General features: G+C 44.2%; 1 protein-coding gene across 2 annotated transcripts in view; it reads right to left on the bottom strand.

The window, feature by feature from the left end:
* Nucleotides 1-10,349: 10,349 nt before the first annotated feature.
* Nucleotides 10,350-23,172, bottom strand: part of LOC121571877 — a 33,217-nt gene continuing 20,394 nt past the window's right edge. Inside the window, exons 1-5 of one of the 2 annotated variants that reach the window (XM_045222036.1) lie at nucleotides 15,349-15,437; nucleotides 14,980-14,999; nucleotides 14,746-14,860; nucleotides 14,312-14,482; nucleotides 10,355-11,340 (exon numbers count right to left, since the gene is read on the bottom strand). In XM_045222036.1, coding sequence (XP_045077971.1) covers nucleotides 10,744-11,340; nucleotides 14,312-14,482; nucleotides 14,746-14,860; nucleotides 14,980-14,999; nucleotides 15,349-15,351 — 906 coding nt within the window. In that variant the 5' untranslated portion in view covers nucleotides 15,352-15,437 and the 3' untranslated portion in view covers nucleotides 10,355-10,743. Of the gene's footprint in view, nucleotides 11,341-14,311; nucleotides 14,483-14,745; nucleotides 14,861-14,979; nucleotides 15,000-15,348; nucleotides 15,438-23,172 lie in introns of those variants that run through there. The other variant, XM_045222037.1, reaches the window with a different exon arrangement.

Here is a 23,172-nt window from a genome sequence, read left to right as displayed (position 1 = left end):
AAAGTTTGGGGTCACTTAGAAATGCCCTTGTTTTCGAAAGAAAAGCAATTTTTTTGCCCATTAAAATAACATCAAATTGATCAGAAATACAGTGTAGACATTGTTAATGTTGTTAATGGCTATCTCAACGTCAACAGTGAAGAGGCGAATCTTCTAGTGAAGATGCTGACCTTCTAGGCAGAGTTGCAAAGAAAAAGCCATATCTCATACTGCCCATCTTAATATTTTCTTTTTATTGGCCAGTCTGAGATATGGCTTTCTCTTTGCAACTCTGCCTAGAAGGTCAGTATCCCTGAGTCGCCTCTTCACTGTTGACGTTGAGACTGGTGTTTTGCGGGTACTATTTAATGAAGCTGCTAGTTGAGGACCTGTGAGTCGTCTGTTTCTCAAACAAGACACTCTAATGTATTTGTCCTCTTGCTCAGTTGTGCACCGGGGCCTCCCACTCCTCTTTCTATTCTGGTTAGAGACATTTTGCGCTGTTCTGTGAAGGGAGTAGTACACAGCATTTCTTGGCAATTTCTCGCATGAAATAGCCTTCATTTCTCAGAACAAGAATAGACTGACGAAGTTTCAGAAGAAAGTTCTTTGTTTCTGGCCATTTTGAGCATGTAATCAAACCCACAATTGCTGATGCTCCAGATACTCAACTAGTCTCAAGAAGGCCAGTGTTATTGCTTCTTTAATCAGCACAACAGTTTTCAGCTGTGCTAACATAATTGCAAAAGGGTTTTCTAATGATCAATTAGCCTTTTAAAATTATAAACTTGGATTAGCAAACACAACGTGCCATTGGAACACAGGACTGATGGTTGCTGATAATGGGCCTCTGTACGCCTATGTAGATATTCCATTAAAAATAAGCCGTTCCCAGCTACAATAGCCATTTACAGCTTTAACAATGTCTACACTGTATTTCTGATCAATTTGATGTTATTTTAATGGACAAAACAATTGCTTTTCTTTCGAAAACAAGGACATTTCTAAGTGACCCCAAACTTTTGAACGGTAGTGTATATATTGTGGCAGATCAGGGGGTTGGGTCAAGACATTTACACAGATCAGACATGGACAGAGTATGAGTAGCTCAGTTTCAAGGGTGTTTATTAATAAAGTAATCAAAAGCAAAGGATAGGATAGGCTAGGACAGGTCTCCCCCATGAGACTCTCTCCAGCATACCATCTCCAACTACACAGAGGTTACCTTCCGTCCTCTCCCGTGTGATGCCCTCCTGGCAGCTTTATGGGCCTTCCACAGCTGGTGAGCAATCTGCCCTTAATTACTCACCAGCTCCCAATTAGTCCTGTACGGGGAGCCCGTCGAGACCTGGCACGTCCAGCAGATGGAGCCACCGGCTTGTGATGTATACTCCATCTGTTACCAGGCCACGACGAGTCTCCCCCTGGTGGCTGACCTGCCCTAGTCCCGTATCACATGCATTCGTCTGGACCACCATCGGCACCTGGAAATCGGGCGTTACGAGAATCGGATGGGAGCACAGCGCTTACTTCAGACGGCTTAACGCCGCTTCTGTCTCGTCCATCCATTTCACTGTTTTCGGGAGGCGGGCCCTGGTTAGATCGGTGAGGGGGGAAGCTATAGCTGCAAAGTTGGGGATAAACCGGCTATAGTATCCTGCCAGTCCCAGGAAGGACTTGACCTGTGTCTTGGTGCGTGGAACAGGCCAGTCATGTACCGCGTGAACCTTCCTCTCCTGGGGCTTGATGTTCCCCCGTCCGATCAAATACCCCAGGAACTCCAGCTCCTCAAACACTAGCTTGCATTTCTTGGGGTTTGCGGTCAACCCGGCTTGTCTGAGCGTGTCCAGCACCGTCTGGAGGCGCGTCAGGTGCTCCTCCCAACCTTGGCTGTGGATGATGATATCATCCAGATAGGCTGCTGCGTACTGCTGGTGGGGTCGAAGCACTCTGTTCATCAGTCGCTGGAATGTGGGCGGGGCTCCGTGGAGACCGAACGGGAGCACCTGGTACTGGTAGAGACCGTCTGGTGTCGAGAACGCTGTCTTCTCCCGGGAGGAGGCTGCCAATGGTACCTGCCAATATCTTTTGGTCAGGTCAAGGGTGCTGATGTACCGGGCCTTTCCCAATTGGTCGATTAGCTCGTCCACCCTCGGCATGGGGTAGGCGTTGAACACGCTTATGTCGTTCACCCCCCGGAAATCATTACAGAAGCGGAGGCTACCATCCGGTTTGGGCACCAACACGATGGGGCTGCACCATGCACTGCGGGACTCTTCAACGACCCCCCATCCTCAGCATAGCCTCCACTTCTTGTTTCACGGCCTTCCGTCGGGCCTCCGGAATTCGATACGGCCTCTTTCTTACCATTTCCCCGGGCCGGGTATGGATGTGGTGTTCAATGAGGGTCGTGCGGCCCGGCTTCCCGGAGAACACCGCCGTGTTCCGATCGACCAGCTCCCGGAGCTCTTGCTTCTGGGCCGGGTCGAGGTCCTCACTGCTCGGGACCACCACTGGTACCGTTGGCGTCCGGGGTCCCGACCATAACACGGCCAAGGCTGTCCTCTCGTGCCACTTCTTCAACAGGTTCACGTGGTAAATCTGTTGAGGTTTCCGTCTCCCCGGTTGCCGTACGCGGTAGTTGACAGGTCCCAGTTTCTCAACCACCTCGTATGGTCCGTGCCATGTTGCCAGGAACTTACTTTCGGCCAGGAACTTACTTTCGGCCGTGGGGATCAATACCAACACCTGGAATTCACCCACCTGGAATTCTCTGGGCTGGGCTCCCCGATTGTAGACCTGGGCTTGGACGCGTTGGGCCTTCTCCATATGTTCCCTCACGACTGGCCATATGGCTGTCATTCGCTCCTGCATCGTCTCCACGTGCTCTACCATGCTGCGTAAGGGGGTCGGTTGGGCTTCCCACACCTCCTTCGCGGGGTCCAGGAGGCCCCGTGGCCTCCTCCCGTAGAGGAGTTCAAACGGGGAAAACCCAGTGGAGGATTGGGGTACTTTTCGGATTGAGAACATTAGGTGAGATAGTAGCTGGTCCAAGTTCTTCCCGTCCCGCTCGATGACCTTCCGCAGCATCTGTTTGAGCGTTTTGTTAAAGCGCTCGACGAGCCCATTCGTCTGCGGGTGAAAAACGGAGGTCCGGATCTGCATGAGGGCACACAACTCTTTCATGAGGAGGGACATAAACTCTGTACCTTGGTCGGTCAGGATCTCGTTCGGGATGCCCACCCGGCTAAAGACGTGGAACAGCTCCCGGGGCGATTCCCTTGGATACCGCCGCCCGTAGGGGAATGGCCTCGGGATACCGGGTGGCATAGTCTACTATTACCAAGATGTACCTGTATCCTCGTCTGAGCTGGATGAAGCTGAATGCTCATTCTCAACCTCCTCTTCCTCCGTTCTATCTTCTCCTCTTGTCCTTCTCCTCTTTCTACTCCTACTCTTCCTCTTTTCTGCGTGAGAAATCCCAGCCTACTGATTGGATTAGCGTTGCGTGGGACAGGACTGAGAGGCACGGCTGAGCGTGCCATTGCCATGCTATTGGGAAAGGTGACCGCTGGGTGGGTCCGCTCCGGAAATCCTCTCCAACCTTTTAATTCCTACTCTGTTCGGCTCCATCTGATCCCATCAGAACATTTAGAAAACCCTTACCATTCCCTGGAATCAGCCGGAAAGTTCAGAGTGTTGATAACAGGCCGGAGGGAAGAGGAGGAGAAGTCTCACATAGGTCCCCGGAAAACCTGCCCCCTGCACTGTCACTTTAGACTGTTGAGTTAAAACTGGAGTCTTTCAGGCTATGTTCCAATGTCCACACTAATATTGCACTTAGAACGTATGTCCAAGACATTGTTACACTCTTAGTAGTGTGCTAGTATGTGGGTATTGGAACGGAACCTCATCACGGCCAGACTGTATTTTATTAATGTCAATCAGCGTTCTCCAAGTCAGTTGTAAGCTTCTTACTGCACAGTCAGCATGATGCTGTGTTTAAATACTATTTGAAATAATTTCAAATACATTATCTGTGCTTGATTGGGCTTGCCTCACTTAATAGACCAATAGAACAGTCTCAAAACTGCGAACCCCACCCATCTGGCACTCCAGGCAGGCTAGAGCAAACACCCAAAGTATTTGAAAGATTTCAAATAGTATTTGAACACCGGTCAGACCAATAGGTGTGAGAGGGCATTAATTCTCAGAACACAGGGACCCATTTTAAAGCACTCCCCAACATGTATTGTATTTATCTTCATTAAAATAATGACTTGAAATGCAGGGGCGGCCTGTTCAATAGGGCGATATGGGCGACGCACTGCCAAACGGGAAAAGGAAGGGATTTTTTTTCTAATCAATTATATCACGGCAACAGTAGTTATCAGTGTTGTAATCTATACGTCTGATCTGCCACAGTGCCACACTGCCACTAAATGTCGAATCAGGCTAAAGTCGTGCTTCAAATGGCTCCCCCTTTTGGGGCGATTTCAGTCAGGTTGAAAATCGCCCAGAAGTCTGTCATAGACTCCCATGTAAAATCTATTTTTTTCAAATTTCAGAGCCTTCAATACAATCTCAATGGGTGTCTGTGGGCTTGCACTTACGCTGCCACATACGTTACGTAACCATGAACGTAACTGAGAAAAGAGCGGATTGTTTGAAAGAAGTTCCTTTTTGTCGGCGAACAAATGAAGATAAATTGGCAACGAAACAATTAGGACCTCCCAGACCAAATTTAATAATTCAACAGGTTTCTACTAAAGGCGGAAAGTCCTACACCCGAGGATTTTCCAAAAATTGGTACGAACGAAAAAAGACATTGCCACTCACTCAACTGGATGAGGGATACAGGCTAGCTGTCCGCCGCCACAACGATGAGGTTAGTGTTGATAATCACAAGTTTACTGGAGAACTGAGACCAAGTAGAGACTTTGGACAGGGTGGATATGGTATAATAAAGGCAGTTTATTCAGAGGTAAAGATATCTGGAATCGCGTTCACGGACCCGTTCGTCAAACTCTTAGGGAGCTATAAATTAAGCCCCATTACTTACCATATCAGATAAGAGAAATTGCTGCAGCTACATATATTTTACATCCTGGCCCTACATAGTTCACTATTTGCATCACTTACCAAAATATTACATGTGGTCATATATGCTTGGAAAGTGGAGATGCCATAGAACGTCAAAAAAGTAAACATTGCTGGAGACACATTGCCGTTTTGGAGAAGACATCGCGTTTGCTAGCGAAGAGATTTGTTGTGGCAAATGAACTTGGGCTGGGAATTGCCAGGAACGTCACGATAAGATATATGCATCAGCATTGCGAGTCTCATGATTCTATACGTATTGCGATTCGATACTGTGATTTTATTGCGCACCATATGTCTGTTGCAGAGGGATCAGAAAGCCATGAGAACGAGTTTTGATCAGTCATGGAAATAAAAGTGCTGAAAACAAATTGGCTCCCAATGTGAAAAGATTGAGAACAAGCTATGAAGGAACAATAATGGTGTTTTGGTGCAGGTACAGCCAACTAGCGCTAAAATATTGCGATATTGTCAATACAGTATATCGTAAAGTATCACTATGTAACTCGATTTCTTTCACCCCAATCCCTCAAATTAACGGTAAATAACTGAATTGTTTGCCCCACATTTAGCTAAGATGATTAGCTAGCCAGCTAAAATGTTTTATTTAGTTAGCAGTCGCATCTACAATAGTTTACTGTCAATAACATGTCTCCAAAAATGACGTGGTGTCTCCAATTGTGTTGACATTTTACAATTGCGATGCGCATCCATGAGTATCCACTTTCTGTAGCTCAGCTGGTAGAGCATGGTGCTTGTAACGCCAAGGTAGTGGGTTCGATCCCCGGGACCACCCATACACAAAAATGTATGCACGCATGACTGTAAGTCGCTTTGGATAAAAGCGTCTGCTAAATGGCATATTATTATTATTATTATTATTCTGAAGAGAGCCCCGAAACATTGTGTGCAGACATTTTATGCAATAAATGAAGTAGGTTGAATCTAGTAGTTCTGATCTTCTGATTGGTCCTGATGAGTTGGGCGAGGTCCCCTCCAGGCTACTGTCACTGTTGCATTGGCTCTGAGTCGGGTTCTCTGTCTTCAAATGTTCAGCCTAAGAGAGGGGATTTTTGTGTGTGTGTGTGTGTGTGTTTAACAGTGATGATGTGTGTGTGTGTGTGTGTGTGTGTGTGTGTTTAACAGTGATGATGTGTGTGTGTGTGTGTGTTTGTGTGTGTGTGTGTCCTCAGAGCAAGAACTCGTGAGTTGGAAGAACTGAGAGGCCTATGGCGTGGGTGTTGTCCTTGGCCACCTGCTGACAAGGCTGACAAGATAGGACCCTTTTGTCCATTGTTATTGGATAGGAACAGAACTTATAACCAGCTCCTGACCTAAATAGATCTTAGCACAACATTTTACTCAACATATCATATTCCATATTCACTATAACAAATATATTTACTACGACATTAGCAAGAACCGCCACATCCTCAGCCGGCTAATCCAGTGTGTGAAGTTTTGCGGAGTGTTTGAGTTAGCTTTGCGAGGCAAAGATGAAACTGAGGGCTCCACCAACCCTGGTAAGCCAACACTTTTGAGATCAGTCAATAAATGCTTCTGGTATTGACTTATATGCTGCCCCTGTCTTCATGTTGTTGCTGGACATATCTTTTTTAAAATGTGTGTAGGTCACCTAAATCATCAGAAAAATTGCCCCTCCTGAGAATTTTTTCAGGAGCCGCCACTGTTGAAATGTAGGATTGGTAGGCAGTGCAGCAGCCACAGTTAAATGAGTCTCCTCGCCTTAAAGTGTGCATTGTGAGCTGTGTGTGTGTATGAGATCATGATATTATAATTCACATAATACATTTCAGATAGATGTTCCAAACCCTGGAAACAAGGGTCCAGTAAGAAGGTTTCTGTGAGTATTGGGACCCGTCCTGTCCCGTTCTGTCCTATCCTATCCTGTCCAGTCCCATCCCGGCCCAGCCCGTCCAGTCCTGTCCTTCTCAGTCGTCCTAGCATGAGACAGCAGAGCTGTTGGCCTAGCAGAAAATCATCAAGGAAGAATGGGAGAAAATCACCAAATCCAGATGTGCAAAACTGATGGAGACATACTCGAGACTAGTCAAAGCTGTAATCGCTGCCAATGGTGCTTCTACAAGTATTCACACCCTTGAGTCTATACTTGATGTAAATCAGGTATTTCTGTATTTCATTTTAAATTAGCAACAAATTCTAAAAACATGTTTTCACTTTGTAATTATGGGGTATTGTGTGTAGGTGTGTGAGAAAAATAATATATTTAATTTTAATTTATATTTTGAATTTATATTTTGAATTCAGGCTGTAATACAACAAAATTATGGAATTAGTCAAGGGGTGTGAATACTTTCTGAAGGCACTGTATAGGTCTCTCGCTCTCTTTCTTTCTCTCTCGCTTTCTCAATCTTTGCCTCTTAATCACTGTGTTATAATGCAATCCTTCACAGAAGTCCAATCATATGGATATGCATGTATAATATAAAGACAGTATTGAATATCTATTTGACAGAATGTGAAACTATGGACAAGATGTAGATCTAACACTGTATCTAGGTTACAGGGCACTATGAGTGCGTTCCAAATGGCATGCTATTCCCTCTATAGTGCATGACAAAAGGGAATAGGGTGCCATTTGGGACACTGCCTAGTGCCTATGTATTGGGCTTCATGCTTTTGCTCATCACTCTCAAATGAAGATGAAGATTTATTTGGTCCTTTTTTCATTATTTGATTTATTGTGTATATTGACTCTGTTGTATATTTTTCTTATTTTCATCACAAAATTACCTTTTGTACATAAAAATAATATACCAGAACATATACAGTATTAAATTAAGCTATCAAACTTTTGGCATGCATTGAATTATACAGTATGTATAAGCTGACTGGCTCAGAGAATGTTGAAACTGTCTTAAGGACTTTAGATGCTGTCAAAGTCAGCAATGCACCTTTTAAAGGCAATTTCCCGATGTTCGCAGAGATCACATTCATGGTAAACGCTGTGGATGTTGGCACAAGGTGAATTACCTTTAAAAGTAAAGTGCAATGTGCCTGTCGACAACGTGCCTTTGGTTGAATCCCGGCCATTCAGCTTTCCTTACACTAAATGGTGAGAACATATTGCTTACATGTACCTATCCAGTTTTTCTGATCTATGTCTACAACAGAAAATGGCATGAGAAATTGTCTAGGGCTAGGGATTAGACTGAAACAGAACCAGCTAGGTGTGTCTCTCTCGTAGGATTTATCAAATCAAAAATGATTTCAGGGTTGGCCCAGCATTTCTGCCAGTGTGGCAAACCCTAGCTGAAGGTTTTGCATGTGTTCAGGTAGTATCTCCTTGTTACACTTTGTTATAACATGTTTTTTAAAAACATTTTCTCACTAGCGAACAAAACCCATCTGCACCCCTCAAACCCATGGGCCGGGATTCAAACAAAACAGCCAACATCGCACTGCAATTGACTTCATTGATGTTTTAGCCGACATCCGCTGTATTTACCCCAAATGCAATCTCCACAAACGTCATTGAAATTACCTTTACAAGTCAAGTGCAGTGCGACGTCAGCAGTGCATTGCGGTTTGTTTGAACCCCGGCCCATGTCTTTTAACAGAGGTATCTGTCCACTCCTGTTCCTTTCTCTCTGAGAGCTGAATGTCAGGAAGACATCTGAATCAATCACATTGTATCTCCTGTTCAGGTATTTTTATACAAATAAGGGACTGATATATTCTCTATTCATTGGAAATTAGAATAAAAGGTAACATTGCTATGAAACAAAAGGCTGATCTGGTAATCAATATAACATCCTGTAATAATCCAGTGGCTCAAGTGCGGGTGTGATCACTGAGAAGGTGCTATGTATCCATTCTCTCTGTGTTGGCTGTGTCACTATTTATAGCCTGTCAGAGAGAGGTGGAGTAATCTGGGCTGTTCAGGAGCACCGTTAATCCCATGGGATGACGGAGTGACTCTGATGCTAACACACACACCCATGCACACGCACGCACACACACCAAGACTGGTTTAATCTGTCTCACACTGCTCTCTGTGCTACAGCCACTTCAGCGGGTGCCTCTATCCTAAAAACCACTTACACTTAACACAAATACTCAGTAAATGTAGCCAATGTGGGAATTGAACCTGCAACCTTGGTGTTGCCAGCTCCATTATTCATATTAATAACTGCTATTGATTTGTATTCGTGTGTGTTTGTCTGTGTGTGTGCGTCTCAGCGCTGGGACCTGTTCATGTGTCTGAAATACAAATTTTACCATCATACCAGGTTACAGGGACTGTGCTAGAGGGATCTTGACCATGATAGTAGTGCCTAGTGTCTAGTCGTTTAAGGCTTATAGTGCACTACTTTTGACCAGAGCCAAAATGGCCCCCTAACATAACGCAATAATTTTGACCAGAGCCAAAATGGTCCCCTAACATAACGTATGACTTTTGACCACGGCCTATGCATCCAAAATGCCACCCTATTCCCTATACTTTTGAACAATGCCTTATCTGCCCTATTACATGTTAGGAATCCATTAGTGACGTGCAGCTGTGCAAGTCGTCAATTTTATTTAAATACTTTAACTCTCATAGCATCCTGTTGGGTAAGGTGTCCATGCAATATCTTAAGGATAACACAGGCAGGCGGTAAAAAATCTACAGTTTCCAGATGTAATAAAATATCTAACCTTTACCAGGAGTCTGCCAAGAACAAATCCAAGACACGTCGTATTAAAACAAATGATTTAACTAAAACCCAAACCTGTCCAAATTCCAATTGGGATATTGCCTGGGGTAATGGCCGTATGACAGGACTGACCGGAATGATGAGCTGGATATCAGACAAGTGTCCTGGTTCCTGGTTAAAGTGTGCTGTTAGATACATTGAGTGCACTTCCCTATTTAGCACTTTCCTGTTTGCTATTTCAATCCTCTCCACCCTTCCGTTTGCAAACTAAACAGTCACTAAAGCTCAAGTACACTCTGTGATAAAACAAGCACACACAAACACACAATGTAATCTCCTTTATTAGATTAATTCCTCACATATAAGTCAACCCAGACATTAATTCACACCAACGGTTGCAGTATTAGTAATTTTTTATAGATGAGTAAGATGTTCATCAATGATTACAGTAGAAGTAAAGTTTAAAATCAATTTAAAAGTATATTTTTTTATGTAAAATGCTTTGACTAGAGTATTTAATTAAATACAGCAGACATTTGATGAATAATACAGCATCTCCATCGAGGTTCCCAACCAGGGATTTCTATACTTTTTTGCTTTCTGACCCATAAATGGTGGTGTTTTTTGAGTCACGACCCACCACATGGGTTGGTGTAGAGAACATTTTGTTTTAAAGCTAATTTCCTGCAATTCTACACATTTTGCAATGGAGCTTAAATAAAATGTTTCAGTTTTAATGCAACATTTTCTGCAATTCTACGCATTTTAAAATGGCTAAAGCTGTGTTCTTATCCTAAAACATTCACTGCTTTGGCAAAGTTTCAACGGTAACTGTCGGCCGCAAATCACATGTTGCTAGGGTGTTACAGTAAGAATGTGCATCTGTATATCTGTAAATTGTGCGTGCGTGCGTGCGTGCGTGTGTGTGTGCGTGCGTGTGTGTGTGCGCGCGCACATGCGTTTACCCGTCATCTCTGACAATCTACTGTGGAGTGTAATAGGAAGAATCCCAATCAAACTTTGACAATCGGAGGTTCGCTTCCAGGTGAGCTTTTACCTTCTTCATCACTTGCTCTCGCATTTCGTCCTCAACTGTTGCCACTTCTATCTCTTTCTCTTTATAGAGCAGTTTGCTCAAGCTCTCTGCCTCTGCGCAGTGCCCATGGACCCACCCACCATTTTTCTTATTTGATTGCGCAGATGTCTTCAGACCAAAAAGATCAACACAGGAGTCGCAAGGAGATATCACCTTCCCACTCGTCACATTGAAAGCCTGGCATTTGACCTTCTGTGGTAGTTGCATGGTGCCATCAAAGTTATTTCTCTTGGTCTTATCTGGCTTGTATGTCATCACGGCATTGGAAACACCATAGTGCCAGGTACACAGACAGGACACAGCGATCATAATCTGTCCCTGTCTCCTCCCCTTGCAAGACATGGATGCTCCATAGTAGCACCCTCCACTTTGAGAGATGCAGATGGTTGAGGAAGTGAACCTGTCATCCCCTGACGTGGCAATGGCAGCGGCAATTTCCGTCAGCTTCTGCTTTATTTCGTCTGGTCCAAACAAGGAGACCACCTGGAAGTAGATGACAACAGACGTCAAACAAGATAAGGTCAGTGAGAAAAGGGCCCATAAACAGCAGGTAGAATCCAAATAGACAAAAAATTGTGGCCTGTATGTCGCAGAGAAACTTTAGTGAACTATTCATAAAATGATTTACAAAAATATATACAGATAGGAGCAGATCCATTTCTTAGCAAAAAGTAATCAATGTTACTTTTCACCCAACTCTTAACCTAATTTCAATGACATGGTGACATTTGCATATTGAACTTTCATCCCCTCAGGCCAGAGGCACAATGTATAAATGAATGGTTGGATCAGAATCGGCGTTATAATCAATGGCCAGTACGGAAAATTAAGTAAAACCACAAGTCCAAATCCCTACCTCCATCCATGGCTAATTTAGGAAAGGGGCAATTTTAGCTAGCTAGCTAGCCACCGGAGGACAACAACACAACGAGATGCAACAATTCAAGTTGTTTCTGTTAATGATGTACAGTGCCTTGCAAAAGTATTCATCCCCCTTGGCATTTTTCCTATTTTGTTGCATTACAACCTGTAATTTAAATAGATTTTTATTTGGATTTCATTTAATGGACATACACAAAATAGTCAAAATTGGTGAAGTGAAATGAAAAAAATAACTTGTTTAAAATAATTCCTAAAAATAAAAGTGGTGTGTGCATATGTATTCACCCCCTTTGCAATGAAGCCGCTAAATAAGAGCTCGTGCATCCAATTACCTTCAGAAGTCACATAATTAGTTAAATAAAGTCTACCTGTGTGCAATCTAAGTGTCACATGATCTGTCACATGATCCCACTATAAGGCCCCAGAGTCTGCAACACCACTAAGCAAGGGGAACCACCAAGCAATCGGCACCATGAAGACCAAGGAGCTCTCCAAACAGGGACACAATTGTGGAGAAGTACAGATCAGGGTTGGGTTATAAAAAAATATCCTAAACTTTGAACATCCCACGGAGCACCATTAAATCCATTATAAAAAAAATGAAAAATATGGCACCACAACAAACCTGCCAAGAGAGGGCCGCCCACCAAAACTCCCGGACCAGGCAAGGAGGGCATTAATCAGCTAGGCAACAAAGACAGCATACTGCTAAAGCAACACTCCGACAGTATCAGATACAGTGGGGAAAAAAAGTATTTAGTAAGCCACCAATTGTGCAAGTTCTCCCACTTAAAAAGATGAGAGAGGCCTGTAATTTTCATCATAGGTACACGTCAACTATGACAGACAAATTGAGGAAAAAAAATCCAGACAATCACATTGTAGGATTTTTAATGAATTTATTTGCAAATTATGGTGGAAAATAAGTATTTGGTCACCTACAAACAAGTAAGATTTCTGGCTCTCACAGACCTGTAACTTCTTCTTTAAGAGGCTCCTCTGTCCTCCACTCATTACCTGTATTAATGGCACCTGTTTGAACTTGTTATCAGTATAAAAGACACCTGTCCACAACCTCAAACAGTCACACTCAAAACTCCACTATGGCCAAGACCAAAGAGCTGTCAAAGGACACCAGAAACAAAATTGTAGACCTGCACCAGGCTGGGAAGACTGAATCTGCAATAGGTAAGCAGCTTGGTTTGAAGAAATCAACTGTGGGAGCAATTATTAGGAAATGGAAGACATACAAGACCACTGATAATCTCCCTCGATCTGGGGTTCCACGCAAGATCTCACCCCCTCTGAAGTTTGCTAGAGTGCATTTGGATGATCCAGAAGAGGATTGGGAGAATGTCATATGGTCAGATGAAACCAAAATATAACTTTTTGGCAAAAACTCAACTCGTCGTGTTTGGAGGACAAAGAATGCTGAGTTGCATCCAAAGATCACCATACCTACTGTGAAGCATGGGGGTGGAAACATCATGCTTTGGGGCTGTTTTTCTGCAAAGGAACCAGGACGACTGATCCGTGTAAAGAAAAGAATGAATGGGGCCATGTATCGTGAGATTTTGAGTGAAAACCTCCTTCCATCAGCAACGTGGCTGGGTCTTTCAGCATGACAATGATCCCAAACACACCGCCCGGGCAACGAAGGAGTGGCTTCGTAAGAAGCATTTCAAGGTCCTGGAGTGGCCTAGCCAGTCTCCAGATCTCAACCCCATAGAAAATCTTTGGAGGGAGTTGAAAGTCCGTGTTGCCCAGCGACAGCCCCAAAACATCACTGCTCTAGAGGAGATCTGCATGGAGGAATGGGCCAAAATACCAGCAACAGTGTGTGAAAACCTTGTGAAGACTTACAGAAAACGTTTGACCTGTGTCATTGCCAACAAAGGGTATATAACAAAGTATTGAGAAACTTTTGTTATTGACCAAATACTTATTTTCCACCATCATTTGCAAATAAATTCATTAAAAATCCTACAATGTGATTTTCTGGATTTTTTTTCTCATTTTGTCTGTCATAGTTGACGTGTACCTATGATGAAAATTACAGGCCTCTCTCATCTTTTTAAGTGGGAGAACTTGCACAATTGGTGGCTGACTAAATACTTTTTTTCACCACTGTAGATGGCCTACACATAGAGAGACAGAGGGGTGCTGTTTCGCTCGCTCGGATGCTTTCTCCTGTGAGATATATTCAGCCTCTTGCGAATTGAAGGAACATTTTGAAACACAGAGAGACATTTACATTTTTGTCATTTAGCAGACTCTCTTATCCAGAGAGATTTACAGTAGTGAATGCATAAATTATTTCGTACTGGTCCCCCGTGGGAATCTAACCCACAACGCTGGCGTTGTAAGCGCCATGCTCTACCAACTGCTAAAAAAAATGTGGAAGCCGGGCTTCCCTTCGCGTCCATGAGTACGCGCCACTGGACATTTGTTCTTGATTTCACATTGAATTCATGGTTAGTTGACAACTCAACAAAATGTAAATCAAACTAGACGTTGAACTGATGTCTGTGCCCAGTGGGTTAGTCAAGACCATCAGCAACACAACACTCACCATATCCAGCACACAGGAGAATGGAGTCCGTTTTGGCAGTTTCCTTTCGTAACTCTTAAACGGTCCTTTGAACTCCTCCTCCATCTTACGCACATAGTCTTCACCAAGGATATCATTTGGGGTGTATTGGGGGGTATTAATCCTGCCTAAGAAGAAGATGCTTTGGAGCATCTTATAGACACAGGTTTGATATGAGAAGCACAAATAAAAAAGATGTTCTCTTTAGAAATGTAACCCTAATTTCTGGACACCTTTATCTATCTATCCATCCATATTGGCTCCTCTGGAAGAACAATGGGTTTGATGGCACAATTAAACTGCCAAAAAAGGGGCTCTCTTAAGAAAGGGGCTCTAATAAGTTGCTTTTTACACAGGACAAGAAGAGAAACTATCCAACTTTAGACAATGACGCCTTCAAAGGGGTACATGCATACCTCATCCACATATTCCTTTGGTGCGTCTTCATAATTTGATAGTTCAACCATTACACTGATGATCTTGAAGGCATTAGTCCTAAAACTGTCTTCAGTCTTCAAAAACTCCTCTGCCCTAAAATATTTTTGTCAGAGTCATGACACAATATTAATTTTCTCAATGAATAAGTGTGCAATACTTTAATTTATTGAAATAACAAAAGAAGAGTTCATGGTTAATATGTTGAGGCTCACCTCTCTCGTAGTGCGGTCTCCTGTCATGGGAAAGATGACGTCATAACCATTTAATAGACTAAAACCACAATAACTACTACTGCTATTATGAAAAGGCATTAGAAGGTTAATACTTATTTGAAATTCGCCAAATGTACTTACCGAAAAAAACTACGTTTTTGAGAGTATAGGACAAAGACGGTAGACTAGGCCGAATCTTTGCATAGGAGTGTCTGTGCGCGCGTGCGTGCGCGTCACAACGCTCAAATTTATCTTTATATGTTTTGGCAAAATCGATAGATGAATAAAAGATAATGTGTGTTCAAATGTTCATGTTTTGTCATGTACCTTAATTTCTTCTCATAATATGGAGTAAAAAGGGCTACTCACCATTGTTTAGGAAGTTGCAAAATGAAAATGAAAGTAAATCGTCTAACGCATAACAGCCTAGTCCAGTGGTTCCCAACCAGGGGTACTAGGACCTCTGGTGGTACTTGGCCTATCCACAGGGGGAATTTTGAGAAGACTCATGAGACCATGGTCCAGGGTTCCCTGACTGGTTTTATTTGGCCCCCAACGTTTTCGTGTAGCTCAGTTGGTAGAGCATGGCGCTTGCAACGCCAGGGTTGTTGGTTCGATTCCCACGGGGGGCCAGTATGAAAAAATATATATGCACTCACTAACTGTAAGTCGCTCTGGATAAGAGCGTCTGCTAAATGACTAAAATGTAAATGTAATAGACATTATTCTTTTTTTATTTGTTTTGTAATTATACTTTTTATATACACTACCATTCAAAAGTTTGGGGTCACTTAGAAATGCCCTTGTTTTCGAAAGAAAAGCAAATTTTTTGTCCATTAAAATAACATCAAATTGATCAGAAATACAGTGTAGACATTGTTAATGTTGTTAATGGCTATCTCAACGTCAACAGTGAAGAGGCGACTCTTCTAGTGAAGATGCTGACCTTCTAGGCAGAGTTGCAAAGAAAAAGCCATATCTCATACTGCCCATCTTAATCTTTTCTTTTTATTGGCCAGTCTGAGATATGGCTTTCTCTTTGCAACTCTGCCTAGAAGGTCAGTATCCCGGAGTCGCCTCTTCACTGTTGACGTTGAGACTGGTGTTTTGCGGGTACTATTTAATGAAGCTGCTAGTTGAGGACCTGTGAGTCGTCTGTTTCTCAAACAAGACACTCTAATGTATTTGTCCTCTTGCTCAGTTGTGCACCGGGGCCTCCCACTCCTCTTTCTATTCTGGTTAGAGACAGTTTGCGCTGTTCTGTGAAGGGAGTAGTACACAGCATTTCTTGGCAATTTCTCGCATGAAATAGCCTTCATTTCTCAGAACAAGAATAGACTGACGAGTTTCAGAAGAAAGTTCTTTGTTTCTGGCCATTTTGAGCATGTAATCAAACCCACAATTGCTGATGCTCCAGATACTCAACTAGTCTCAAGAAGGCCAGTGTTATTGCTTCTTTAATCAGCACAACAGTTTTCAGCTGTGCTAACATAATTGCAAAAGTGTTTTCTAATGATCAATTAGCCTTTTAAAATGATAAACTTGGATTAGCAAACACAACGTGCCATTGGAACACAGGACTGATGGTTGCTGATAATGGGCCTCTGTACGCCTATGTAGATATTCCATTAAAAATAAGCTGTTCCCAGCTACAATAGCCATTTACAGCTTTAACAATGTCTACACTTTATTTCTGATCAATTTGATGTTATTTGAATGGACAAAACAATTGCTTTTCTTTCGAAAACAAGGACATTTCTAAGTGACCCCAAACTTTTGAACAGTAGTGTATATATTGTGGCAGATCAGGGGGTTGGGTCAAGACATTTACACAGATCAGACATGGACATTGTATGAGTAGCTCAGTTTCAAGGGTGTTTATTAATAAACTAATCAAAAGCATAGGATAGGCTAGGACAGGTCTCCCCCATGAGACTCTCTCCAGCATACCATCTCCAACTACACAGAGGTTACCTTCCGTCCTCTCCCGTGTGCTGCCCTCCTGGCAGCTTTATGGGCCTTTCACAGCTGGTGAGCAATCTGCCCTTAATTACTCACCAGCTCCCAATTAGTCCTGTCCGGGGAGCCCGTCGAGACCTGGCACGTCCAGCAGATGGAGACACCACCTTGTGATGTATACTCCATCTGTTACCAGGCCACGACGAGTCTCCCCCTGGTGGCTGACCTGCCCTAGTCCCGTATCACATGCATTCGTCTGGACCACCATCGGCACCTGGAAATCGGGCGTTACGAGAATCGGATGGGAGCACAGCGCTTACTTCAGACGGCTGAACGCCGCTTCTGTCTCGTCCATCCATTTCACTGTTTTCGGGAGGCGGGCCCTGGTTAGATCGGTGAGGGGGGAAGCTATAGCCGCAAAGTTGGGGATAAACCGGCTATAGTATCCTGCCAGTCCCAGGAAGGACTTGACCTGTGTCTTGGTGCGTGGAACAGGCCAGTCATGTACCGCGTGAACCTTCCTCTCCTGGGGCTTGATGTTCCCCCCGTCCGATCAAATACCCCAGGAACTCCAGCTCCTCAAACACTAGCTTGCATTTCTTGGGGTTTGCGGTCAACCCGGCTTGTCTGAGCGTGTCCAGCACCGTCTGGAGGCGCGTCAGGTGCTCCTCCCAACCTTGGCTGTGGATGATGATATCATCCAGATAGGCTGCTGCGTACTGCTGGTGGGGTCGAAGCACTCTGTTCATCAGTCGCTGGAATGTGGGCGGGGCTCCGTGGAGACCGAACGGGAGCACCTGGTACTGGTAGAGACCGTCTGGTGTCGAGAAAGCTGTCTTCTCCCGGGAGGAGGCTGCCAATGGTACCTGCCAATATCTTTTGGTCAGGTCAAGGGTGCTGATGTACCGGGCCTTTCCCAATTGGTCGATTAGCTCGTCCACCCTCGGCATGGGGTAGGCGTTGAACACGCTTATGTCGTTCACCCCCCGGAAATCATTACAGAAGCGGAGGCTACCATCCGGTTTGGGCACCAACACGATGGGGCTGCACCATGCACTGCGGGACTCTTCAACGACCCCCATCCTCAGCATAGCCTCCACTTCTTGTTTCACGGCCTTCCGTCGGGCCTCCGGAATTCGATACGGCCTCTTTCTTACCGTTTCCCCGGGCCGGGTATGGATGTGGTGTTCAATGAGGGTCGTGCGGCCCAGCTTCTCGGAGAACACCGCCGTGTTCCGATCGACCAGCTCCCGGAGCTCTTGCTTCTGGTCCGGGTCGAGGTCCTCACTGCTCGGGACCACCACTGGTACCGTTGGCGTCCGGGGTCCCGACCATAACACGGCCAAGGCTGTCCTCTCGTGCCACTTCTTCAATAGGTTCACGTGGTAAATCTGTTGAGGTTTCCGTCTCCCCGGTTGCCGTACGCGGTAGTTGACAGGTCCCAGTTTCTCAACCACCTCGTATGGTCCGTGCCATGTTGCAAGGAACTTACTTTCGGCCAGGAACTTACTTTCGGCCGTGGGGATCAATACCAACACCCTGTCTCCCACCTGGAATTCTCTGGGCTGGGCTCCCCGATTGTAGACCTGGGCTTGGACGCGTTGGGCCTTCTCCATATGTTCCCTCACGACTGGCCATATGGCTGTAATTCGCTCCTGCATCGTCTCCACGTGCTCTACCATGCTGCGTAAGGGGGTCGGTTGGGCTTCCCACACCTCCTTGGCGGGGTCCAGGAGGCCCCGTGGCCTCCTCCCGTAGAGGAGTTCAAACGGGGAAAACCCAGTGGAGGATTGGGGTACTTCTTGGATTGAGAACATTAGGTGAGATAGTAGCTGGTCCAAGTTCTTCCCGTCCCGCTCGATGACCTTCCGCAGCATCTGTTTGAGCGTTTTGTTAAAGCGCTCGACGAGCTCATTCGTCTGCGGGTGAAAAACGGAGGTCCGGATCTGCATGAGGGCACACAACTCTTTCATGAGGAGGGACATAAACTCTGTACCTTGGTCGGTCAGGATCTCGTTCGGGATGCCCACCCGGCTAAAGAGGTTGAACAGCTCCCGGGGCGATTCCCTTGGATACCGCCGCCCGTAGGGGAATGGCCTCGGGATACCGGGTGGCATAGTCTACTATTACCAAGATGTACCTGTATCCTCGTCTGAGCTGGATGAAGCTGAATGCTCCTTCTCAACCTCCTCTTCCTCCGTTCTATCTTCTCCTCTTGTCCTTCTCCTCTTTCTACTCCTACTCTTCCTCTTTTCTGCGTGAGAAATCCCAGCCTACTGATTGGATTAGCGTTGCGTGGGACAGGACTGAGAGGCACGGCTGAGCGTGCCATTGCCATGCTATTGGGAAAGGTGACTGCTGGGTGGGTCCGCTCCGGAAATCCTCTCAAACCTTTTAATTCCTACTCTGTTCGGCTCCATCTGATCCCATCAGAACATTTAGAAAACCCTTACCTGGAATCAGCCGGAAAGTTCCGAGTGTTGATAACAGGCCGGAGGGAAGAGGAGGAGAAGTCTCACATAGGTCCCCGGAAAACCTGCCCCCTGCACTGTCACTTTAGACTGTCGAGTTAAAACTGGAGTCTTTCAGGCTATGTTCCAATGTCCACACTAATATTGCACTTAGAACGTATGTCCAAGACATTGTTACACTCTTAGTAGTGTGCTAGTATGTGGGTATTGGAACGGAACCTCATCACGGCCAGACTGTATTTTATTAATGTCAATCAGCGTTCTCCAAGTCAGTTGTAAGCTTCTTACTGCACAGTCAATATGATGCTGTGTTTAAATACTATTTGAAATAATTTCAAATACATTATTTACATTTTAGTCATTTAGCAGACGCTCTTATCCAGAGCGACTTACAGTTAGTGCATACATTTATTAATTTTGTATACCCCCCGTGGGAATCGAACCCACAACCCTGGCGTTGCAAACGCCATGCTCTACCAACTGAGCTACATCCCTGCCGGCCATTCCCTCCCCTACCCTCGACAACGCTGGGCCAATTGTGCGCCACCCCATGGGTCTCCCGGTCGCGGCCGGCTACGACAGAGCCTCGATTCGAACCAGGATCTCTAGTGACACAGCTAGCACTGCGATGCAGTGCCTTAGACCACTGCGCCACTCGGGAGATTATCTGTGCTTGATGGGGCTTGCCTCACTTAATAGACCAATAGAACAGTCTCAAAACTCCAGGCAGGCTAGAGCAAACACCCAAAGTATTTGAAAGATTTCAAATAGTATTTGAACACCGGTCAGACCAATAGGTGTGAGAGGGCATTAATTTTCAGAACACAGGGACCCATTTTAAAGCACTCCCCAACATGTATTGTATTTATCTTCATTAAAATAAGGACTTGAAATGTAGGATTGGTAGGCAGTGCAGCAGCCACAGTTAAATTAGTCTCCTCGCCTTAAAGTGTGCATTGTGAGCTGTGTGTGTGTATGAAGTCATGATATTATAATTCACATAATACATTTCAGATAGATGTTCCAAACCCTGGAAACAAGGGTCCAGTAAGAAGGTTTCTGTGAGTATTGGGACCCGTCCTGTCCCGTTCTGTCCTATCCTGTCCAGTCCCATCCCGGCCCAGCCCGTCCAGTCCTGTCCTTCTCAGTCGTCCTAGCATGAGACAGCAGAGCTGTTGGCCTAGCAGAAAATCATCAAGGAAGAATGGGAGAAAATCACCAAATCCAGATGTGCAAAACTGATGGAGATATACTCGAGACTAGTCAAAGCTGTAATCGCTGCCAATGGTGCTTCTACAAGTATTCACACCCTTGAGTCTATACTTGATGTAAATCAGGTATTTCTATATTTCATTTTAAATTAGCAACAAATTCTAAAAACATGTTTTCACTTTGTAATTATGGGGTATTGTGTGTAGATGTGTGAGAAAAATAATATATTTAATTTTAATTTATATTTTTAATTTATATATTTTTAATTTATATTTTTAATTCAGGCTGTAATATAACAAAATTGTGGAATTAGTCAAGGGGTGTGAATACTTTCTGAAGGCACTGTATAGGTCTCTCGCTCTCTTTCTTTCTCTCTCGCTTTCTCAATCTTTGCCTCTTAATCACTGTGTTATAATGCAATCCTTCACAGAAGTCCAATCATATGGATATGCATGTATAATATAAAGACATTATTGAATATCTATTTGACAGAATGTGAAACTATGGACAAGATGTAGATCTAACACTGTATCTAGGTTACAGGGCACTATGGGTGCATTCCAAATGGCATGCTATTCCCTCTATAGTGCATGACAAAAGGGAATAGGGTGCCATTTGGGACACTGCCTAGTGCCTATGTATTGGGCTTCATGCTTTTGCTCATCACTCTCAAATGAAGATGAAGATTTATTTGGTCCTTTTTTCATTATTTGATTTATTGTGTATATTGACTCTGTTGTATATTTTTCTTATTTTCATCACAAAATTACCTTTTGTACATAAAAAATAATATACCAGAACATATACAGTATTAAATTAAGCTATCAAACTTTTGGCATGCATTGAATTATACAGTATGTATAAGCTGACTGGCTCAGAGAATGTTGAAACTGTCTTAAGGACTTTAGATGCTGTCAAAGTCAGCAATGCACCTTTTAAAGGCAATTTCCCGATGTTCGCAGAGATCACATTCATGGTAAATGCTGTGGATGTTGGCACAAGGTGAATTACCTTTAAAAGTAAAGTGCAATGTGCCTGTCGACAACGTGCCTTTGATTGAATCCCGGCCATTCAGCTTTCCTTACACTAAATGGTGAGAACATATTGCTTACATGTACCTATCCAGTTTTTCTGATCTATGTCTACAACAGAAAATGGCATGAGAAATTGTCTAGGGCTAGGGATTAGACTGAAACAGAACCAGCTAGGTGTGTCTCTCTCGTAGGATTTATCAAATCAAAAATGATTTCAGGGTTGGCCCAGAATTTCTGCCAGTGTGGCAAACCCTAGCTGAACGTTTTGCATGTGTTCAGGTAGTATCTCCTTGTTACACTTTGTTATAACATGTTTTTTAAAAACATTTTCTCACTAGCGAACAAAACCCATCTGCACCCCTCAAACCCATGGGCCGGGATTCAAACAAAACAGCCAACATCGCACTGCAATTGACTTCATTGATGTTTTAGCCGACATCCGCTGTATTTACCCCAAATGCAATCTCCACAAACGTCATTGAAATTACCTTTACAAGTCAAGTGCAGTGCGACGTCAGCAGTGCATTGCGGTTTGTTTGAACCCCGGTCCATGTCTTTTAACAGAGGTATCTGTCCACTCCTGTTCCTTTCTCTCTGAGAGCTGAATGTCAGGAAGACATCTGAATCAATCACATTGTATCTCCTGTTCAGGTATTTTTATACAAATAAGGGACTGATATATTCTCTATTCATTGGAAATTAGAATAAAAGGCAACATTGCTATGAAACAAAAGGCTGATCTGGAAATCAATATAACATCCTGTAATAATCTGGTGGCTCAAGTGCGGGTGTGATCACTGAGAAGGTGCTATGTATCCATTCTCTCTGTGTTGGCTGTGTCACTATTTATAGCCTGTCAGAGAGAGGTGGAGTAATCTGGGCTGTTCAGGAGCACCGTTAATCCCATGGGATGACGGAGTGACTCTGATGCTAACACACACACCCATGCACACGCACGCACACACACCAAGACTGGTTTAATCTGTCTCACACTGCTCTCTGTGCTACAGCCACTTCAGCAGGTGCCTCTATCCTAAAAACCACTTACACTTAACACATGTACTCAGTAAATGTAGCCAATGTGGGAATTGAACCTGCAACCTTCGTGTTGCCAGCTCCATTATTCATATTAATAACTGCTATTGATTTGTATTCGTGTGTGTTTGTCTGTGTGTGTGCGTCTCAGCGCTGGGACCTGTTCATGTGTCTGAAATATACATTTTACCATCATACCAGGTTACAGTGACTGTACTAGAGGGATCTTGACCATGATAGTAGTGCCTAGTGTCTAGTCGTTTAAGGCTTATTGTGCACTACTTTTGACCAGAGCCAAAATGGCCCCCTAACATAAAGTATGACTTTTGACCACGGCCTATGCATCCAAAATGCCACCCTATACCCTATACTTTTGAACAATACCTTATCTGCCCTATTGCATGTTAGGAATCCACTAGTGACGTGCAGGTCGTCAATTTTATTAAAAACTGCATTCAAATACTGCAGCTCTCATAGCATCC

This window comes from Coregonus clupeaformis, chromosome 8 (assembly GCF_020615455.1).
Source record: "Coregonus clupeaformis isolate EN_2021a chromosome 8, ASM2061545v1, whole genome shotgun sequence".
Taxonomy (NCBI): Eukaryota; Metazoa; Chordata; class Actinopteri; order Salmoniformes; family Salmonidae; genus Coregonus; species Coregonus clupeaformis.
Note: the sequence above shows the minus strand (reverse complement) of the source record. Positions and strands in the feature narration are given on the sequence as shown.